General features: G+C 44.3%; 1 protein-coding gene across 10 annotated transcripts in view; it reads right to left on the bottom strand.

The window, feature by feature from the left end:
* Positions 1 to 16688, bottom strand: part of LOC126924950 (uncharacterized) — an 80598-nt gene that overhangs the window by 30936 nt on the left and 32974 nt on the right. For 4 of the 10 annotated variants that reach the window (XM_050740008.1, XM_050740018.1, XM_050740009.1 and 1 more), the window contains exons 2-3: positions 2488 to 2672; positions 1406 to 1687 (exon numbers count right to left, since the gene is read on the bottom strand). In XM_050740008.1, the coding sequence (XP_050595965.1) occupies positions 1406 to 1600 (195 nt within the window). In that variant the 5' untranslated portion in view covers positions 1601 to 1687; positions 2488 to 2672. The other 6 variants (XM_050740010.1, XM_050740014.1, XM_050740015.1 and 3 more) reach the window with 6 other exon arrangements.

Below are 16688 nucleotides of genomic sequence, written 5' to 3'. Positions count from 1 at the left end.
ATGGAGTTTAATTACGGAAAAACGCCTTTCTAGAACTGGCAATTTTTCTTTTTATTTTTTCTTTTTTTGTTTTTCTTTCGAAAAACGTACAATTTCTTTCCGGAATCGCACTCCGTTTAACAGCGAACGATGACGATTTCAGTCGCAACCGCTTAATCCGAACCGATTTTTCTAACGCGATTTCGATTCGTGAAACACCTTTTTTGATCCTGGTTTAAGGGTATGGAAAAAGAAAGAGGAAATGTAGCCGGTATGTGTGTGTGTGTGTGTGTGTGTGTGTAGCAATTTAGGCGAAAAAAGGGCGGAAAACTGTGTATCCAATTTACGGAAAGTGAAAATGGAGTACTATGCGTTTCGACGATGATACAATGCACCTGTAACGCGTTAAACGACGCAGAGCGAACGAGCGTGTGCCTCTAAAACATTTCAAAGCGTAAAATAGCTGAAACCGAACGCACGCGTGGAAAAGGGATTTTAAAGGGAATAGAAGGTTATCGAGTTGGACCAAGGGCAGAGTTTATCACCGTTAAAGGGCTACGGATCAGCTATAACAATTATTCTTTCGGTTTAACATCCACGGATATTCTAACGAATTTTCCCTTTCCAAAATATCAGCTTTTTCATGTACGAGCGGATTTTAAATTTTTCATCAGCTTGTTCAGCTCGCCCAGTATAAAGACACAAAACGTGTCAAATATTAAATATTTTCACGTTTCCTGTTGGAATTAAGTGACACGTGTCAATTAATCCGCCAAGTTGAATCATTTATATAGAGTAAAATGTAAAATCCGATGGTAATGCGATAGTAACGAAGATTCTTCCGCGCGTTGCCTTTTCGCTACAAAATAAAACACGCGATATACTCGTCATACAAAGTTGACCAAGCTTACGTCAAACCAAATTTAATGGGAATGAAAGGGTTCATAACAAAAACGATCCTTGTCCATGATCTTCTCCCCCCCCCCCAAAAAAAACAATAAAACACTCCAATTGAAATTTAATATCAATCGAATTCTTTCAAACGATACATTCATCGTACTGTACGATCGCTGCAAGTGTCTTTGCAATTATATCAGAATGCGATTGTATTCGATTAATTTACCAACTTTATCCAATTAAATTACAAAAGTTGCTGATCTTTCGATAGACGATAGACGAGTTCCTACGAAAACGATAAATCGTTTTTCGTAATATCGATCGCACGGTGCCGCGTGTCTCGCTTTTGCCTACTAAAAATTCGAAAGATTTAACAAGGGTTGTTTTCGTTTCGAAGCCGATTAATTTCATGCATCGCGAGATATAATTTTCCACGTTGAACCGATGAATTCGCGGAAATTCGAAGGTTCGTCGCCGCACGTGACAAAAAGGGCAACGCGAGGGAATGTTGAAACGTGTCTTTGTTTACCTTGTGCGCTCTGAGAGTCTTGCCCTCGCAGGCTAAAGTGACGTCGCAATAAGCTTGTCGCTCGAGCAGCTGTGAGAACATGGTCTGTAGGTTGCTGTGATGGTATTTCCATCGTAGGCAATATTGTTGGGGGAACATGTTGGAGGATGACGTCGCGGGTGGTGTCGTTGCTGAACTGCCTCGTTGCTGAAGCATGCGCGGATCTGGCACCGCCAGCAGCTTGTCCAAGCCAAAGATCCGTTCTTGCGGTTCACCGTAATCCCACCGCCTTCCTTCTTCGTTCTGCAACATTAATCTCGGGTCAGGAAGATCGCAATTTTTGACCATTCCACGCAACGCTACTAGCTAAACCAGTAATTACACATTTCGGTCGAATAGCTGTAGATATCTGTCTCTTTCGAGGAATAGGTGTTGCTCGTTCGAAAGTAGGAATTAAAAAAGACGCGAGGTATCGAGTAACCAGCGCGGCGAACGTTGCGACAGATCGTGAAACGAATCTTTATAGGAAATTACCTTAATTACCAGGCAAAGGGTCGTTTCTACGCTGCACGATATACGCGTATCGCAATTTAATAGTCGATTTATAAGGCGATAGTTTTCGAGTTCCCACGATACTCGGCTCGGCGAGTACGTTCTCTGCTTGGATATTAATCGGCAAGCTTTCAGCGAGGAGAAGCTAAAAGAAAAGGAGGAATGGAAAAATCGGCGTGTGATAACTAACGACAATAATATTTCGATATTTTATTGGTAAAAAGCTGGCGTAAAAATCCGCAGTCTAATTAGGCCTAAGAGAAAATTACGTTTGAAAATGACTGCACTACGCGATTCAATAGTACGCTGTAATTGATACGTTTCCTGTTAGGTCATTTTGTTCCGCGCATTTCCGCAACGTCTGGCAAGCGTAGTAGAACTGTTGCATTTACGACTTTTTATTTCTTCCGGTTCTACGTTAGTTCGATGCTACAGTTCGACGCTATTTACAACGCATCCGCGATGTAAATGAGAGTTGAGCGTGCAAACAGGGGACGAGGTAAAAGCTAACGTATACGCTAAACTTGCGTACGTTCGGAAAAGGTTCTTACAGAAGGTATCGGTCGATGCGCAGTCAGTCGACAGGCTCGTTCTCCAAGTCGAAGCAACCCGGACCTCTGTCAACCGGATGAATGCCTGCAACACGGTGGCCTTCGAAGCATTTACACGCGAGTCCGTTCGAACGTGTACCTCGATCACGGCTGCCCCTGACGATCCTCGGTCTCACGTGTTTTCTCTGTAACATGCGGATAAAGGGATTGGCCATCAGACAGAGTCGATCTGAGAGTGCAACGCGCTTTAAAAAATTCCATCTTCGCATCCGTTTCTCTCGAACAAAGCTACTTCGAGTTTCAGTTTCATTCGCGAAAGGCTCGACTTGATTTACACATTAGTTATTTGATTACGCGTTAATCAAAGAAGAGGATATTTTTGACGTGGTACGTCGTACAATTTATCGGTTATGGGAACATCGGTTGATAGAAATACGATACTAAACCTTCAACCGTGTCTTCGTTTATGGAATTTACTATTTTTGTTACAGATAAATAAATAATAATATCTTATATCTATGAGCGCTAAAACCAACTAAAATTGATCGGTCTTTGTTAACTCTTAGTTCTGCGAATATAAATGTTTCTCGTTAAGGTTCGATTACAGAATTAGATTCGAATCGTCTGGATCTAGTTCGATGAGGTTTATGTATCTCGCGTTTGTTTTTCTTCTCATCGCCCCTGCTAATTTCCATTAGTTTCATTTAGATCGATTATATTATATTCAGTTTGAACCAGTGGCCGATAGCTAGTTTTCCATCGTGTACCGATGACCGATAGAAACACCAGACGTGGCAACGTGTTTAATTTACAACTTCACCGAGGGATACGACCGACTGCTTTTATGAAGCAATTTGCTGCGATGCTTACTCGCTTATGACTTCGCTGGGCGGTTAAGTACAGAGGAAAGAAACTAAGAAATTCCGCTCTCGGAGAGTCTAATAATTGCTTCCTACCATCGTTTGTCTCGCAGCAACGATATTAATTGATAATTGAAAAACTTTCTGAAAAACAGATCGAAGGATTTTTGTTGGATAATAACCGCAAACGAGCGGCACGTGCGCGACTCGACGTTATACAGCAACGTGTTAATTACATTCGCAAAAATTCGGATTTTTGCGCGAATGTCTGCGATCCAGCGGTCGTCGATTCATCCTCTTTAAAAAAAAAAAACATCGAAACAAGGACAAAGCACTTAAAAATCGCAATTCCTTTCGAAAATTCCAGGAATTAGATTAGAAAGTTATAATGAAGAACAGAATGCAGAACGAGGAAATAATTTCTGTTATGTCTAATCCAACGAGATTAGATTACTGCAGCTGAATTTCTTCTGCAGTTGTTTGAAAGATTGGAAACGAAGGGAGATCGATGCGAGGAACGGGATGATTTCGCGGGAGAAAGAAAGTTCCCGGGAAAACTGCGGGAAAAAGAAGTTTTCATTGCATTATCTGGAAACGATTAACGTGAGCCGCGTGTATCTATTAGCATAATTATCGAGAGTGACTTTGTAAAATCGTGAAAGTCGAATATCGACATTTAACTTTCATCGGCTTCGCCGGCCGCTCATGAAGTTCCATTAGAAACGAATCGGAAAGCTGATTTGGCGAATTTCTGATTAAAACTGGCGACGTCCAGTCACATGTGGTTATAATCTAATGGAGAAGTGACACGCGATCAATTGTCCCGTGTAACGTTGTTTATTTCGTCAATTAAATCCAGATTAATCTCCAATCTACAATTGTCGTGAATTAGAAAAGACACGGATTCCGATGAAGATTCGTGTCCGCGCTAAAAATTCAATGCCAATTTTTGCCGAATCTTCTACGTTCGACCGAACTTCGTTTCGGGACGCACGGAATTTGTGACTTTTTTAAAAAATGACATTCGTGTCATGAGGATATGACATACTTTCACGAGTTTATTGCATCGCAAGAGGCACCTTGAAATTTACCAACATTTAATACAATTTCATTATTTACCAATAAATAATTGAATTTGTATTTGTAACGTCATCGCTGCTCTGTAATTTTCAAGGCTGATCAAAGTGGCTTCCGTGCGGCTTAATCGTCAACCACGTTAAAGAAGAGAACTTAGATTTCTATAGAAACGTGACTTGCCGCGTTCTTTCTCTTATAGTCTTCACGCGTTATAAAAGACATGTTACACGTTTCAAGCGTTTCAAAACGAAGTCCATCCTCTAATCTTTCTTCCATTTCTTTTTTTCTTTTTTTTTGTCGGAGTAAACTCGAAGAAAAGTAGGGAATAATTTTGAATGGAACGCGCATCATCCTCCGGTTTCCAGTCAGTAAACTAGTCAACGTATCTTATCGAGGACGGAGGGTAATATCTAAGGCAGAGAGTTTAGGCTGCACGCTCGACTGCGGTTTTAAAATTCCCCGCAGGCAAGCAAGCCACCATGGAACTCGTCTGTGGATCGTGGGAATCAATAAATTCCCCGTATCGGAAAACGCTGAGGGTACAATACGCGGAAAAATCGACAAGGCGCGAATTTGCACGAAATTACGACCCCTTCTCTCTTTCATCGTCTTCTCAATTTCGTACACCAACATATTTTTATCCCCCCCCTCTCTCTCTCTCTCTCTTTCTTTCTACACCCCTTTTTTTCATCTCTCATCGTATTACCAGTCTCCCTGTTCCTCCTACTGGATTCTCCTATTGTCTTTTTATGTCCTCGATCTCTCCTTCACGACCGGCCCCTCATTTTCTACACTTTTCTCTCCGTCCCCTTTCTAATTTTCATCTCTCGAATTCCTGCGTCACCACCGCGTCTTACCTTACATTCGCCTTTTTTTCCCTCTTGGCCGAAAAAATGCCGATGGCGCGTCAAAAGACCGTTCTCCACGAGGTAACCGGATGTCAAACATTTTTGTCGGGGCTGGAGGGCAGCCCGGTATTCAGGTCTCGTTACGTACACGGGGATAGCACACACGGACGAGGAGCGTAGGAAGCACGGGCGCGCGAAAACGATGCTCGCTCGGTAGCCTAGATTCCCTGAGATACTTTCTATTGTGTTTACGGTTCGGATTAGAGTACCTTTCGCCGTTGAGAAAATGCCCGACTCAACGGGACGCGGAAGAGCGCTGGCAAGCGGTGACCTTTTCGAAATCCGGATCAAATTGGGAAATCGGGTTAACCCCTCGCCGCCGGGACAACCGTCGCTCCTACGATCCGAGATAACAGCGACGAGCACGACGATCGTGACTGTCGTTTGCTAATTAACTTCCACGTGGATAGCGTTCGAACCAATTCGAACGTCGACAAGCGTCGAAACGTTGATCCGTATTCTTAGCATCGACGAGAATTCTCTATGGGTGCGAATCGAGTTTTAAAATTCGCCCGTCTCTTCCCTTTCCGTGTTCCGCCGCTAAAACTGCTAACATCTTTCGTCAAATTTTACGAGTCACACGAGTTAAGAATTGTCGACGCTAACAAATTTTCTAGCGTTATGCGAGAAAGTTTGTTAAATAAAACGAACGAAACTGTTGCCTATGGTCGAATGGATCCGCGAATCGGCCGGTCATCGTATTTAGTGTAAAACCGTCGAATTATAGGAAACGAGAATTTGCGATCTATAGGTATATATATGTATGCGGTAACTGGTAGATTTACCGGTATTATTAGTTGTTTAATCGTGGTATTCGAGGGAACATTGGTAACCGATGATCCGACTAGAGCAAAGTGGAAAATCGTAACGTTTCTCGAACGAACCGAACGTTCGGAATTTAGAACAGTACGGTACATTCGATATGTTTGAAACACGCTCGTACCAACACGAGGCTCGGGTCTACTACGGTTCAACGAATAATTGTAGGAAATTTTTATTCGCGAAATACTGGGAATACTGAATTTTGATATTACCACGTATTTTCAAGAAAGTAATTAAAACCGGAAAGCCGAAATTAAAAGAAGAGCGTGGTACGCAGCGTAATGGCAGGGATGAGAAGCCCGATTTTAATTATAGTTCCTCTAAAACCACTCGGTTTCTGAATTAATAAAGGAAGGATTGGAACCAAAGAGAGTAGCCGAGCCTCTTCTCTTTTCAATTCCTTCCTAGAACGCGTTAAAATCAACGGCGCATTAATTCCGAGGTTCTCGTTAAGCCGATACCGATACTAATACACGGAAGAATCGTGGTGGAATTTTTCCGAGCATCGAGCCGGTCATCTTTTATTTTCTTTTTCGCTGGAGAAATCCGCGTGGTCACGACGACGACGACGATGACGACGCGGTGTTCTTTCGTTCGCAGGTTGCGAGCTCTACAAATTAATCGGAAGATTAATTCGCGAACGTTTCTCCAACTTTTGAAACGGTCGATGAGCCACTCGTGAATTCACCGAGCTTCTTCCGCCCCTTTTTTCCTTCGATTATTCCGCCGACCGAAGCGTTTATTGCTGCGTGGCGAACGAGCCGCGCCGAGTGGCCTCGTCGAGAGGCCAGAATACTGTTATAATTCACGTAATCGAACCGTTTACGCCACCGGCCACTGGAAAATCGTAAAAACAGTTGAACCGTACGCGCACTTGGTTATTCACCTGCCATGTGTTTCCCAAATCTCTCGATGCACCTCACTAAACCAGACTCGAATCCACGCGCGATCGTTTTAGCGTACACTGCGTCTCGTGGCGCGACTGTTTTTATACAGTTTCGTTATCGATCGACAGAAGATTAGAAGATTTATAATCCTAACGGTAGTGGTACTTGAAAAATATTGAAAGAATATGACAGCGTGAAAATTACATAATGAAGCAATAACATGGTTAAATCAACGCGAGACCGGCAGCGATAGCAAGATTTCTGCGTTCTATTCGAAGCTTCAGGGTTCGATTCTCGATATCCTTAGAATGTTATCGCGAGTCATTTTTCGCCTGAATTATTTAATATAACGTTTTAACTTGCCAGTGTATTTACACGGTCTCAAGCGAATTCTTTCGAATATTAGGAGATGATTCCCTGTAACTTCAAAATTTCCCGAATTCAACGCGTATTTATCTTAACTACTGAAATAGCATTTTGGAGATACGCTCTCGGCTCCCAAAACACAGAGTACATTATTACATATAACGGAGCCGGATAACTACAATGGCGTCATTCATGGACAAAAACAAGAAATTTATGGAATATAAATATTATATTACATGTATAAAATATGCCAAGACCGGTTAGATAACACGGAGAGATATATAAGTATTTCACGTCTTTCGATATTTCACTCGATCCAAAAAATAAGAAGTGAGAAAAAACGCGTTAAAAAATTGAAGAGACGAATGTGTTTTTACGTACGTCAAAGTGGAAAAAAAGAATTCCACGTGACGCGAATGATAAATACGAAAGTTTCTGGAACGAAGTAGCCCCGCGAGAGAAAGAGAGAGAGAGGAGACTCTTTGAAAGGCGGGAAAATTTTTCGATTCGTCTCGAAAGGCAGCGCAGGGAACCTCTGAGAAGTTTGAAAACAATAAATCAACGCGGAGGAAGCAGGTTTAATTAACCTTAAACGTCAGACAAAGGTATGGCGGATCTGAATTTGGAGCGAAAAAAAAGAAAATAGAAGAAGTTTTCTGGAAACTTTGCGGGCAACGATTGAAAGTAACTCTCAGGGATACTTTTGAATAGCTCCGGGCCAACGACAATCGGCGAAAGTTGAAACTTTGGCAGGCGGGAAGCCATGAAACTTCCAAGACTGCAATTAACCGTGGAACAACTAAAAGATAATTCGTAGGGCAAGTTAGCGAAGGAATTATTTTCTTTCGATAAAAAAAAAAGAAAAGAAGAAGAAGAAGAAGAATAAGAAGGTAAAGAAGGAAAGACAAAAAGAAGAAAAAGTAGAGACCATCTAAAAGCGAAACTGTCGAAGTATGCGCAGCAGCGAGAGACGTCGTCGCGTCGCAGGGATTTCCGATAAAAATCTGTTCTTTCGAAAGGTCAAAGAGGATCTCGAGGAATTCTATGCTGACGTAACTGGTTATTATCGTTACAGAGGGCGTTTTATCAGCTGTTCGTATCACATTCGCGAGGAAAAGCGAGACGATGAAAACCGTTGGGACGTAGAGAAAATTTGCGAATGGTCTTATTGAAAATGCTTCGTTCCTTGAGCGTGACAGGTTCGACGCCCTTTTTATCGACTTCTCGCGTACCATCTTTCGCTTCCACGTTGCTTTTTCTATCGCGATACCGTCCCTCCCTCTTCCTTGTCCCTCCATCTCACTACGCTGCAAAGATCTTGCATATACGCGCAACGATAGTTGGGCATAACGGTTCCGCGGTCGCGAGTTACTGCACGAGAAGACAAGACGAGCGAAACAAGAACATTTCCCTCCCTCCAAGTACGTTCCGCCGACTCCATTTATTTTCTCGAAAACGGGTTACTCAGCTTTTCGTTATCACCGGCATGTACCATAAATTGATTCCACTTATCTTCCATTCACCGTGAGCTATTTCGAAACACGATTCTCCGAGAATTAGAGAATCTCCGAGAAAACAAAGCGAAGTAGATTGCAGCAGAACGAACTAGAGTGAATCAAAGCGAACCTAACGAAACCGAAATCAACTGGAACGAACCCGATCGTACAATTATTCTTTCGTTCCGGCGACGAAATTTCCATAGACCAGACACGACAGAAACGTTCCTTCCTCGTCGCCGGACGAATTTTCAGATTCGTAAATACGCTTTGCTCTGACCGACTTTCCTGGCGATTTCTTTTCTTTCTTTTTTCTCTTTCTCTTTTTTTTTGTTTTATGGGAAGCGACAAAGAGCCGCGCAACGAGACCCACGATAGTGGCTTTATCGCGCACTTCGAGATAAACCTCGCCGCACGCTGCGTCCAGATCATTTTCTCTCGTTCTCTTTCGTCGATTCTCTCTCGTGCACACGAGGGGGGCGTATTACACACTGCTTGCTTTTCCTCGTGCACGCACGTGCCACGTTACATACAACCTTCTGCCGTTTCGTGGAAAAGAGAACGTATATATATATATATATATATATATATATATATATACAGAGAAAGAGAAAGAGAGAGGGAGGTAGAGAAAGCGAAAAAGAGAGAGATAATTGAACGAATGCAGAGTCACTGGTCGTAGCAAGGAGATCGCCTCGTTTCATGGATTCTATTGATTTCCACCGGAAACATCAACGTGCCGACACAACAAGTGGTGACGAAACGTCGAACCCGTGACGAAAACAAACGCGCGAACGCGTGGAAATTGAAAATCACCGTTCCCAGGCGCGTTTTCCACGGTACCGGGCTAGTCGAGGTGTCGACAATATTTGCAGCTAGATCTACGTGTATGGAATTTTTTTTCCCCCGTATGTTTGGAAACGAGCATTTCCATCGGCCATTTCAATCGCCAAGTCGATTCGAGAAGCGTCACGCTAAAAAATATTTGCCCCGCGCGAATGGTTTGTCGCTTGGCAAACATTCGAAAATCATGGAGACCACGGCACAGTAGGAAGGTGGGAGGTGTGAAAAGTCAAGGAAAGTAAAAGTTACTCGGTACCATCCCCGGCTCGAGATCCTACGCGTCCCCCTTTGAAAAGTTTCACCGAAGCGTCGTGGTTTTAAAATTCCAGCTTGGGAAAAAAAGAGAAAGAAAAAAAAAAGAGAGAGAGAGAAGGCAAGAGCACACGAGGGCGCAAAGCGGCATGGTCCATCGGGAAAAGTAAATTCTCGAAATTACCTGTTACATAAAAACGAAATTTCCACGGGATGGTCGTAAACTTTCGAGAAGAGAAAAAAAACAAGGCGAGATAAATTCGTAAAAAAGGCGAGCTTTTTGGTTTATTACGCGATATTTCCGCGTAGCTGGAAAGCCGGCGAGGAGAGAGAGGGGACGGGCAAAGTCGACTTAAAAGCGTAAGCTCCGCGAGTTTTACTACGCATGCTGCGGGGAAAAAAACGTGACTTGGTCTTTTCGAAAAACGGGCGTAAACTCAAACGCATCTCCCTTTTGGCCCGTCCCCTTTTTCTCTCTATTTTTCCGCCCTCTTTTTTCCATTCTTCTTTTTATTTTTCTTTTTTGTTTTGTTTTATCTACATCGTGCTGCCGGCTGGCGTGCACCGAATGCGAACATCAAAGAGGAGTATAATTACGCGCGTAGCGTCGTTTCCGCGCTCGCCAATTGCGTGCCATAACGCGGCGAGATCGTTTGGGTTTGTGATCGCGTTAGTGCGACCAAAACAGATTCGGAATAGATAAGGGAAACTTGCCGAAACGACGGAAAACCGCGCGATACGGTCATCTTATCGATGAAAAGGATTTTCTTTCGCATAGGAAAATTTGGTTCGCCGAAATATGAGAAACGGATCGATGGAACAGTCATTGGTCGGACTACCGGTGCAACGAACGTCTGACGTATGGCGCGATTAGCGCAATTAGACGCCACTCGGCGACACGCAGGTGAAAGGAGCGACGCATTAATCATGCGAGTCACAACATCGGACCGACACGCTCGAACAACTGTAACTGAGAATAAACTTCGCGTTACGCCGACTCGAAAAGTGTGAAAAACATGGAATATTTTTCACGGTGTAAAGTAAAGTTGTATCTCGGGACGAGAATTTTGACAAAGCGCTGCGAAGTCGAAAATAAAGAGGACTTGCTAGTCACGTAGTCGAACAGGTCGAGTTACCTGCGAGCCACGATTTCCTCTGTGCTTTCATCTTCGAAAACAACGATGACGAGTAAACGACACCGAAGTAAAAGCGAAAGGGAACGAGCAGAGCATTTTGGTCACGTTCGGGATGCGCCGTGCAATCGGAAGAACTGCGAACTCGTGTAAACTACTTGGCGATTTATATGTGCGCGACGAAACAGATTTACGAAGATCGTGGCAAGGAAAATCGTGCTCGTTTTAATGAAAACCAACGAATCATTTATAATTTACTCGTTTACTGGTCTATAATTGTTTTCGAATATCGTTGCAATGTAACGACACAGATTGTCCGTGTCCAATTAAACGTACTGACAGCCAAACGTACACCCAGAGAACGGATAATTGCCACCTGTTTGCAAGACACGAAGCGAAAACGCGGCATTTTGTTTGGAAAAATGACGTTTCTTTCCCTCGGTGCGTCGTTTCGCGAGGTACGTTCGCGACGCTTGGAGTGGGCATCGTGACACGACCGAAGCGTGGCATGGAACACGTTCAAGGAAACGAGAGTCGAGTTCAACGAGGATCGCAACACACGCACACGCACGTATACAAGTGGGAAAACGACAGGTACGCACAAAGACACGGACACGTAACCGCAGAAAAAGGTATGGTGCAACAACAACAGCAGCAACAGACGCACAGACACACTGTATGCAATTACCGCGTACCGAGTCTCGTTTCCACGCGTCGACCACGCGCGCTGCTCTTTGTCCCGTCCCGTCCGCGATCGAGTCAGAAACCGTGGAAAACGAAGGAGGCTGGAGCAAAAAAGCCTTGTGGATCCATTAAGGGTACCAGCCGCGTTCTCGTAAACGCTTCATCGCCGCTTAAGGAGGTTCGCATTCGTAACAACGAGTCACACAAGCACGACAACGTGCAACACCACGACGAATACCACACGACGACGACACCACGACGAACGCTACCACGAAGACGACAATAGAACGACGACGACGACGAGAAACGAGATGATTGCAAAGACGATTTTCGCGGACACGGGCGCCAGTCGCGGAAATTAAGGAGTCACGTTATAAAACGCAACGACCTACAATGCTACAAATGCCACGGAACCGTCCTGTGTCTCTTCTGGCCTCCCCCGTCTCGCCTACCCCCTGCTCGACCAGCCGCCATCGCCGCCGCCACTGCCTCCTTTTCTCCGTTCGTTCGATGTGTATCCCTCCTCCTTTTAGCTTTTTCCTCCCCTTGGCAGCCCCTTCTTAGGCCGACACAGTCCCCTCCCGGCCTAGCCATCGCCAACCACCACCTCCCACTACCTTTCTACGATACGATGCGATACGATACGATACGATACGAAACCAGACGATATGATACGATATGATGTGCGATGCGATGCGATGCGATGCGATGCGATGCGATGCGATGCGATGCGATGCCGCTCCCCTTTGCCCCGCGAAACGATACGCCACTGTGCCTATGCACCATCAGTCGAAAACATACGCCAACTTCCCCTTGTTTCCCTTTATTATTTTTCGATATTACGCTAGAACTCTGCTTGTCTGGATTCGCTGAATTATCGGCGGATAATCAGTCCGTATATAATCAAGCTTTATTCATTTACCTCGCTACCGTTTGTTTTTCGTTCGCATAATCGAAGCTCGCCTTCGAACAGATGCACTCGATCGACGAAAGTTCCATTAATCTGACTAAACTTTCGTTTAGATAACGAAGACTATTTCTTCCATTGGCTTCTCTGTTACCACCCACAAACGTATTCGCTGACTTTCTGTCCTTCTTTCCACAGTGGCCGGTTGTGATTTCATGGAATTTGGGTGGGGGTTGTTTTGCGGGCGCGTCGTTGATGCAGTGTAAGTGCGTCACAGGGCGATGATAAGACACCCGAAGAAAACGGAGGCTCGTACGAGCCATTGGCTGATAAGAGCACGGACAGTGCGCAGGAATGTTTTCTGACTGCGTGCGATTACCTGTTCCGTACGGAGGAAAACGGCGATTTTTAAGACTACGACCACGTTCTGACGATACATTGGCATCGTATGAGCGTCAACTATCCGATATATCCGCTTGCTCGCTTATTTATCTATTTCTTGATTCTTAATTCTTCTAAGAAACGTTTGAATCACGCTCTTGTCTCGACGAACAGAAAGCTACTCTCAGCTAGTCTGATAAATGTTTCAACGAAATCTGCGGCAAGATATTGGAAGGAAAAATCGTGCGTATCGATCACGATTATCTCGTTTTTTGTCAGCGATAGGCGAGTACGACTGTAGCGAAAATGTCTGAAAGTACGTAGCAGGGTTTAATAACGACCTGTTTGTGTATTTTCGAAAGAATTGGAATTTTACAAGTAGGCCTTATCGTGCGGCTCTCCGCCGCCCCGGAGAAATACGTAACCGCATCGATAACCTTTCGCGTAGAACTTCGGCCGGTCGTTCCGAGACGACACGATTTTTCAGAAAATCTTACGCGTGCCCTTGGAAATTTCTCGACCACGGAAGTAGCGAAAAGGAAAAAGGAAAGAGATTCGTCTTCTGATTCGTAGCGGAGAGGGGAAAAAAAATGCGAAGATAAGAGCGAGAGCAATTTGTCAGCAGATAAGAGAAAGACGCGTTTACTGGAAGGAACGAAGGCGAAGCCGAAGAGAAAATAGAAAGACGGCGAGACGCTGGCGTGTGAAACGAACGAAAAGAACAATCCAGAAGCTCGTGGAACGGCTCTCGGTCGGATTTCTTCCGTTCTAGGCCAGCCTCGATTCTCTTTGCTGATCGCACAATGCGCTTCACGATGCGCTAAACCATTGCGAATATCAATATTTCTCTTACCAACGATACGCTTGCTTATCGTACGTGTGGTTTTTAAACGTTACATCTTCGTTGGAAGATCCGAGTTGCGAGTAGACACGAAGTAACACGCGTTGAAGCTACAAGTGGTTCTTCCCTGGTATTATGGGATCCGTAGAGGGGATGATTTTTGCAGCAAACTTTTCCATTTTACGTTAGACGACGGGCAAAATATCATGTTCGATAAATATATCACGACGCGAATATGTTTGTCGTTGATTGAATTGATCGAAGCCCGCTGCAAGTTAACTAGGGCACCGTCTATCTGTACAGGAATTTCATAAACCGGAACCGCGTATACTTCAAATTCCGAAGAAACGGAGAAACTATCGAGTCGATTCGAAGACCATAGAAGAAAAACGTGCCAAAGGATAATGTTTCGATACGAAATACCTGAGAACGAAAAACACGGTACCGTTATGTAGAGAAATATAAATCTCTTAAAAATATTAAGACAAGCGGCGGTTTAACCATATCTTCGATATTTTGATATTATAGCGAGCAATATTTTTCAACGTACGGAACAATTTTGTGAAAGATACAGCGTATCTGTTGTTTGTTTGTTTTTGACTTTGGTCCGGCTGAAAAATCAATATCTCGACGAAAACACGTTTTTAATTTGTTCGTTCCCCGTGGTAAGTATCGCTGCGAGTTCCCATGAGAACGAGATCATTTCCGCTTATTTCTCAACGTATCCGGGCTCCCAGTTACATCACACGTCGTTATCGCTTTACCCAATGCGAAGACAAAATATTGCTGGGATAAGTTGCACGCTATCCAACGTATGAGCGAGGAGGGGGCAGGGGGCGATAATCGATGAGATACGACGACGCTAATCGCGTACGCAGAAAGACGAGGTACTTCTTTGCTCTCTTTCTCTCAGCGATAAGCGCCACGTTCTTTTACCTTCGAGCGTTGCCACCGCTTCCGGTTATTGGACGGTGACCAACTGTTCTCCTCGAGTACCACGAAGTCACTGCCAAATTGATTTTTTCCCGAACCATGGCAATTTTCAGCATGGGCCACGAACACACGCGATCGTTTTGTTTAACCACGCTGCTCTCTTCTCCTCGCTTCTTCTTCGCATTTCCGCTTTAAACATTTGCCACCCCCTTCCCCGTTGCTTTTTGAACGCTCGATTCGTAAGAAGATATTCGGTTGGCAACTAAGTGATCGCGGATTTTGTCATTAGATGGTATTGACAAAATCCGCGATCACTTAGTTGCCAAGCCAATAGCAAAGTCACGTGGAACACTAAAATCAATTTAAAAAGCCATCCGTGTTTCAATAATATCTATCGAAATAGAAGATCCAACTGGAGAAGAAGAGGCGAGGTAAGTTCGATGCGGTTTTCGACTTGCTAAAAAGTCGACAGAGCCAAGCAAGAACTCGTCGTCGTGTCCAGCAACACCGCATGGATACACAGAATTTTCAACGAGTTACGTGGTGTATGCAAAGCGAGAAAAAATATTGTATTAAGTTACGCTTCATCGAGTCACACGGACTTGGAATCGCGCGCGTGTACACGCTCGTACACGAACGCGTGCCTTCAGCGAGATCCACTAAAGCGAGCGTTAGTCAAGTGCACTCGACGATTACTAGGCGACATACTCCACTGATCTTCATAGCCGTCTTTCCCTCGAGTCAAAGACTGCCGCTGAACGATACCGAAAAACCTTTCTATATATCTACCTTTTCTTTGTGTATCGTGGAAATCGGTCCGATTCGTCCTGGATTTCAAGAAAGAACGACGATTATTTTTGGCCGGTTCGATCGTCTTGCCATGCGATTTCGCGACGACAGTCGACGGTGTCACGGTTAAAATAACGAGCAACGCTAAAAATTGAACGATTCCATGTCGATCGATTAAAGAGGATAAATTCGAAAGGGTACGAAGGTCGAGACCAATATCGTTCATCCGGAGCAACGTTGTTGGCCTGACCATTCGTCTGTTCGTCGGATTCTCGCCTTTTTCTCTCTCTCTATCTCTCTCTCTCTCTGCCTTTGGTACGCGTAGAGAGTGGACGCAGCAGCAACCTTTTAAAAAGCGAAACACCGCTACCTTCGAAATGGGCAATTTTAGCCGGGAAAAGGTTTTTTTGACCCGACTGCTTTCGGACCCTGTTTTTTACTCGAAATACGAGTTCGAGGACCTTGTCGAAACTGAAAAGGACGGCAAGGTAGAGAAAATGAAAAAATACAAACGCAGAAACTTTTTTAATCCTTACTTGGCCAACTGAAACGCTTACCGAAGTTCGACGTTTTAATATTCAAAAAGCTTTTGCATAAATTTTGTAAAGATATCCGTGCAATGAGGTAACGTCGCGAAGGTAACCTATAATATCCAACATTACCGCGATACTTCGGTAAAAAAGAAAACGTCGGTGCACATTAGGGTTAAGAGGACTTTAGAACATATTTTTCGTGAAAGACGGCTCCGAATGGAGCGTAAGTAACAATAACGCCGAGAGGCAATTGGAATCGATCGGCCAAGGGACAATTACGAAAATAAAGCGTCGAACACAACGGCATCGGCTGTAAACTGGGGCTCGTGTCGGTGAAATCTTGGTAGAGTTGGTCGGAGGCATCCGCAGGCCCGCGACGCGAGGCTTACGCTACTGAAAAGAGACTTCTGGATTCTCAGAGCGTGCCTGGTAAATAATAATACGTCGTTGCTAATGGAAACCTACTTCGCGTTGGCTTCTCCAGAGTAG

Source organism: Bombus affinis, chromosome 15 (genome assembly GCF_024516045.1).
Source record: "Bombus affinis isolate iyBomAffi1 chromosome 15, iyBomAffi1.2, whole genome shotgun sequence".
Taxonomy (NCBI): Eukaryota; Metazoa; Arthropoda; class Insecta; order Hymenoptera; family Apidae; genus Bombus; species Bombus affinis.
Note: the sequence above shows the minus strand (reverse complement) of the source record. Positions and strands in the feature narration are given on the sequence as shown.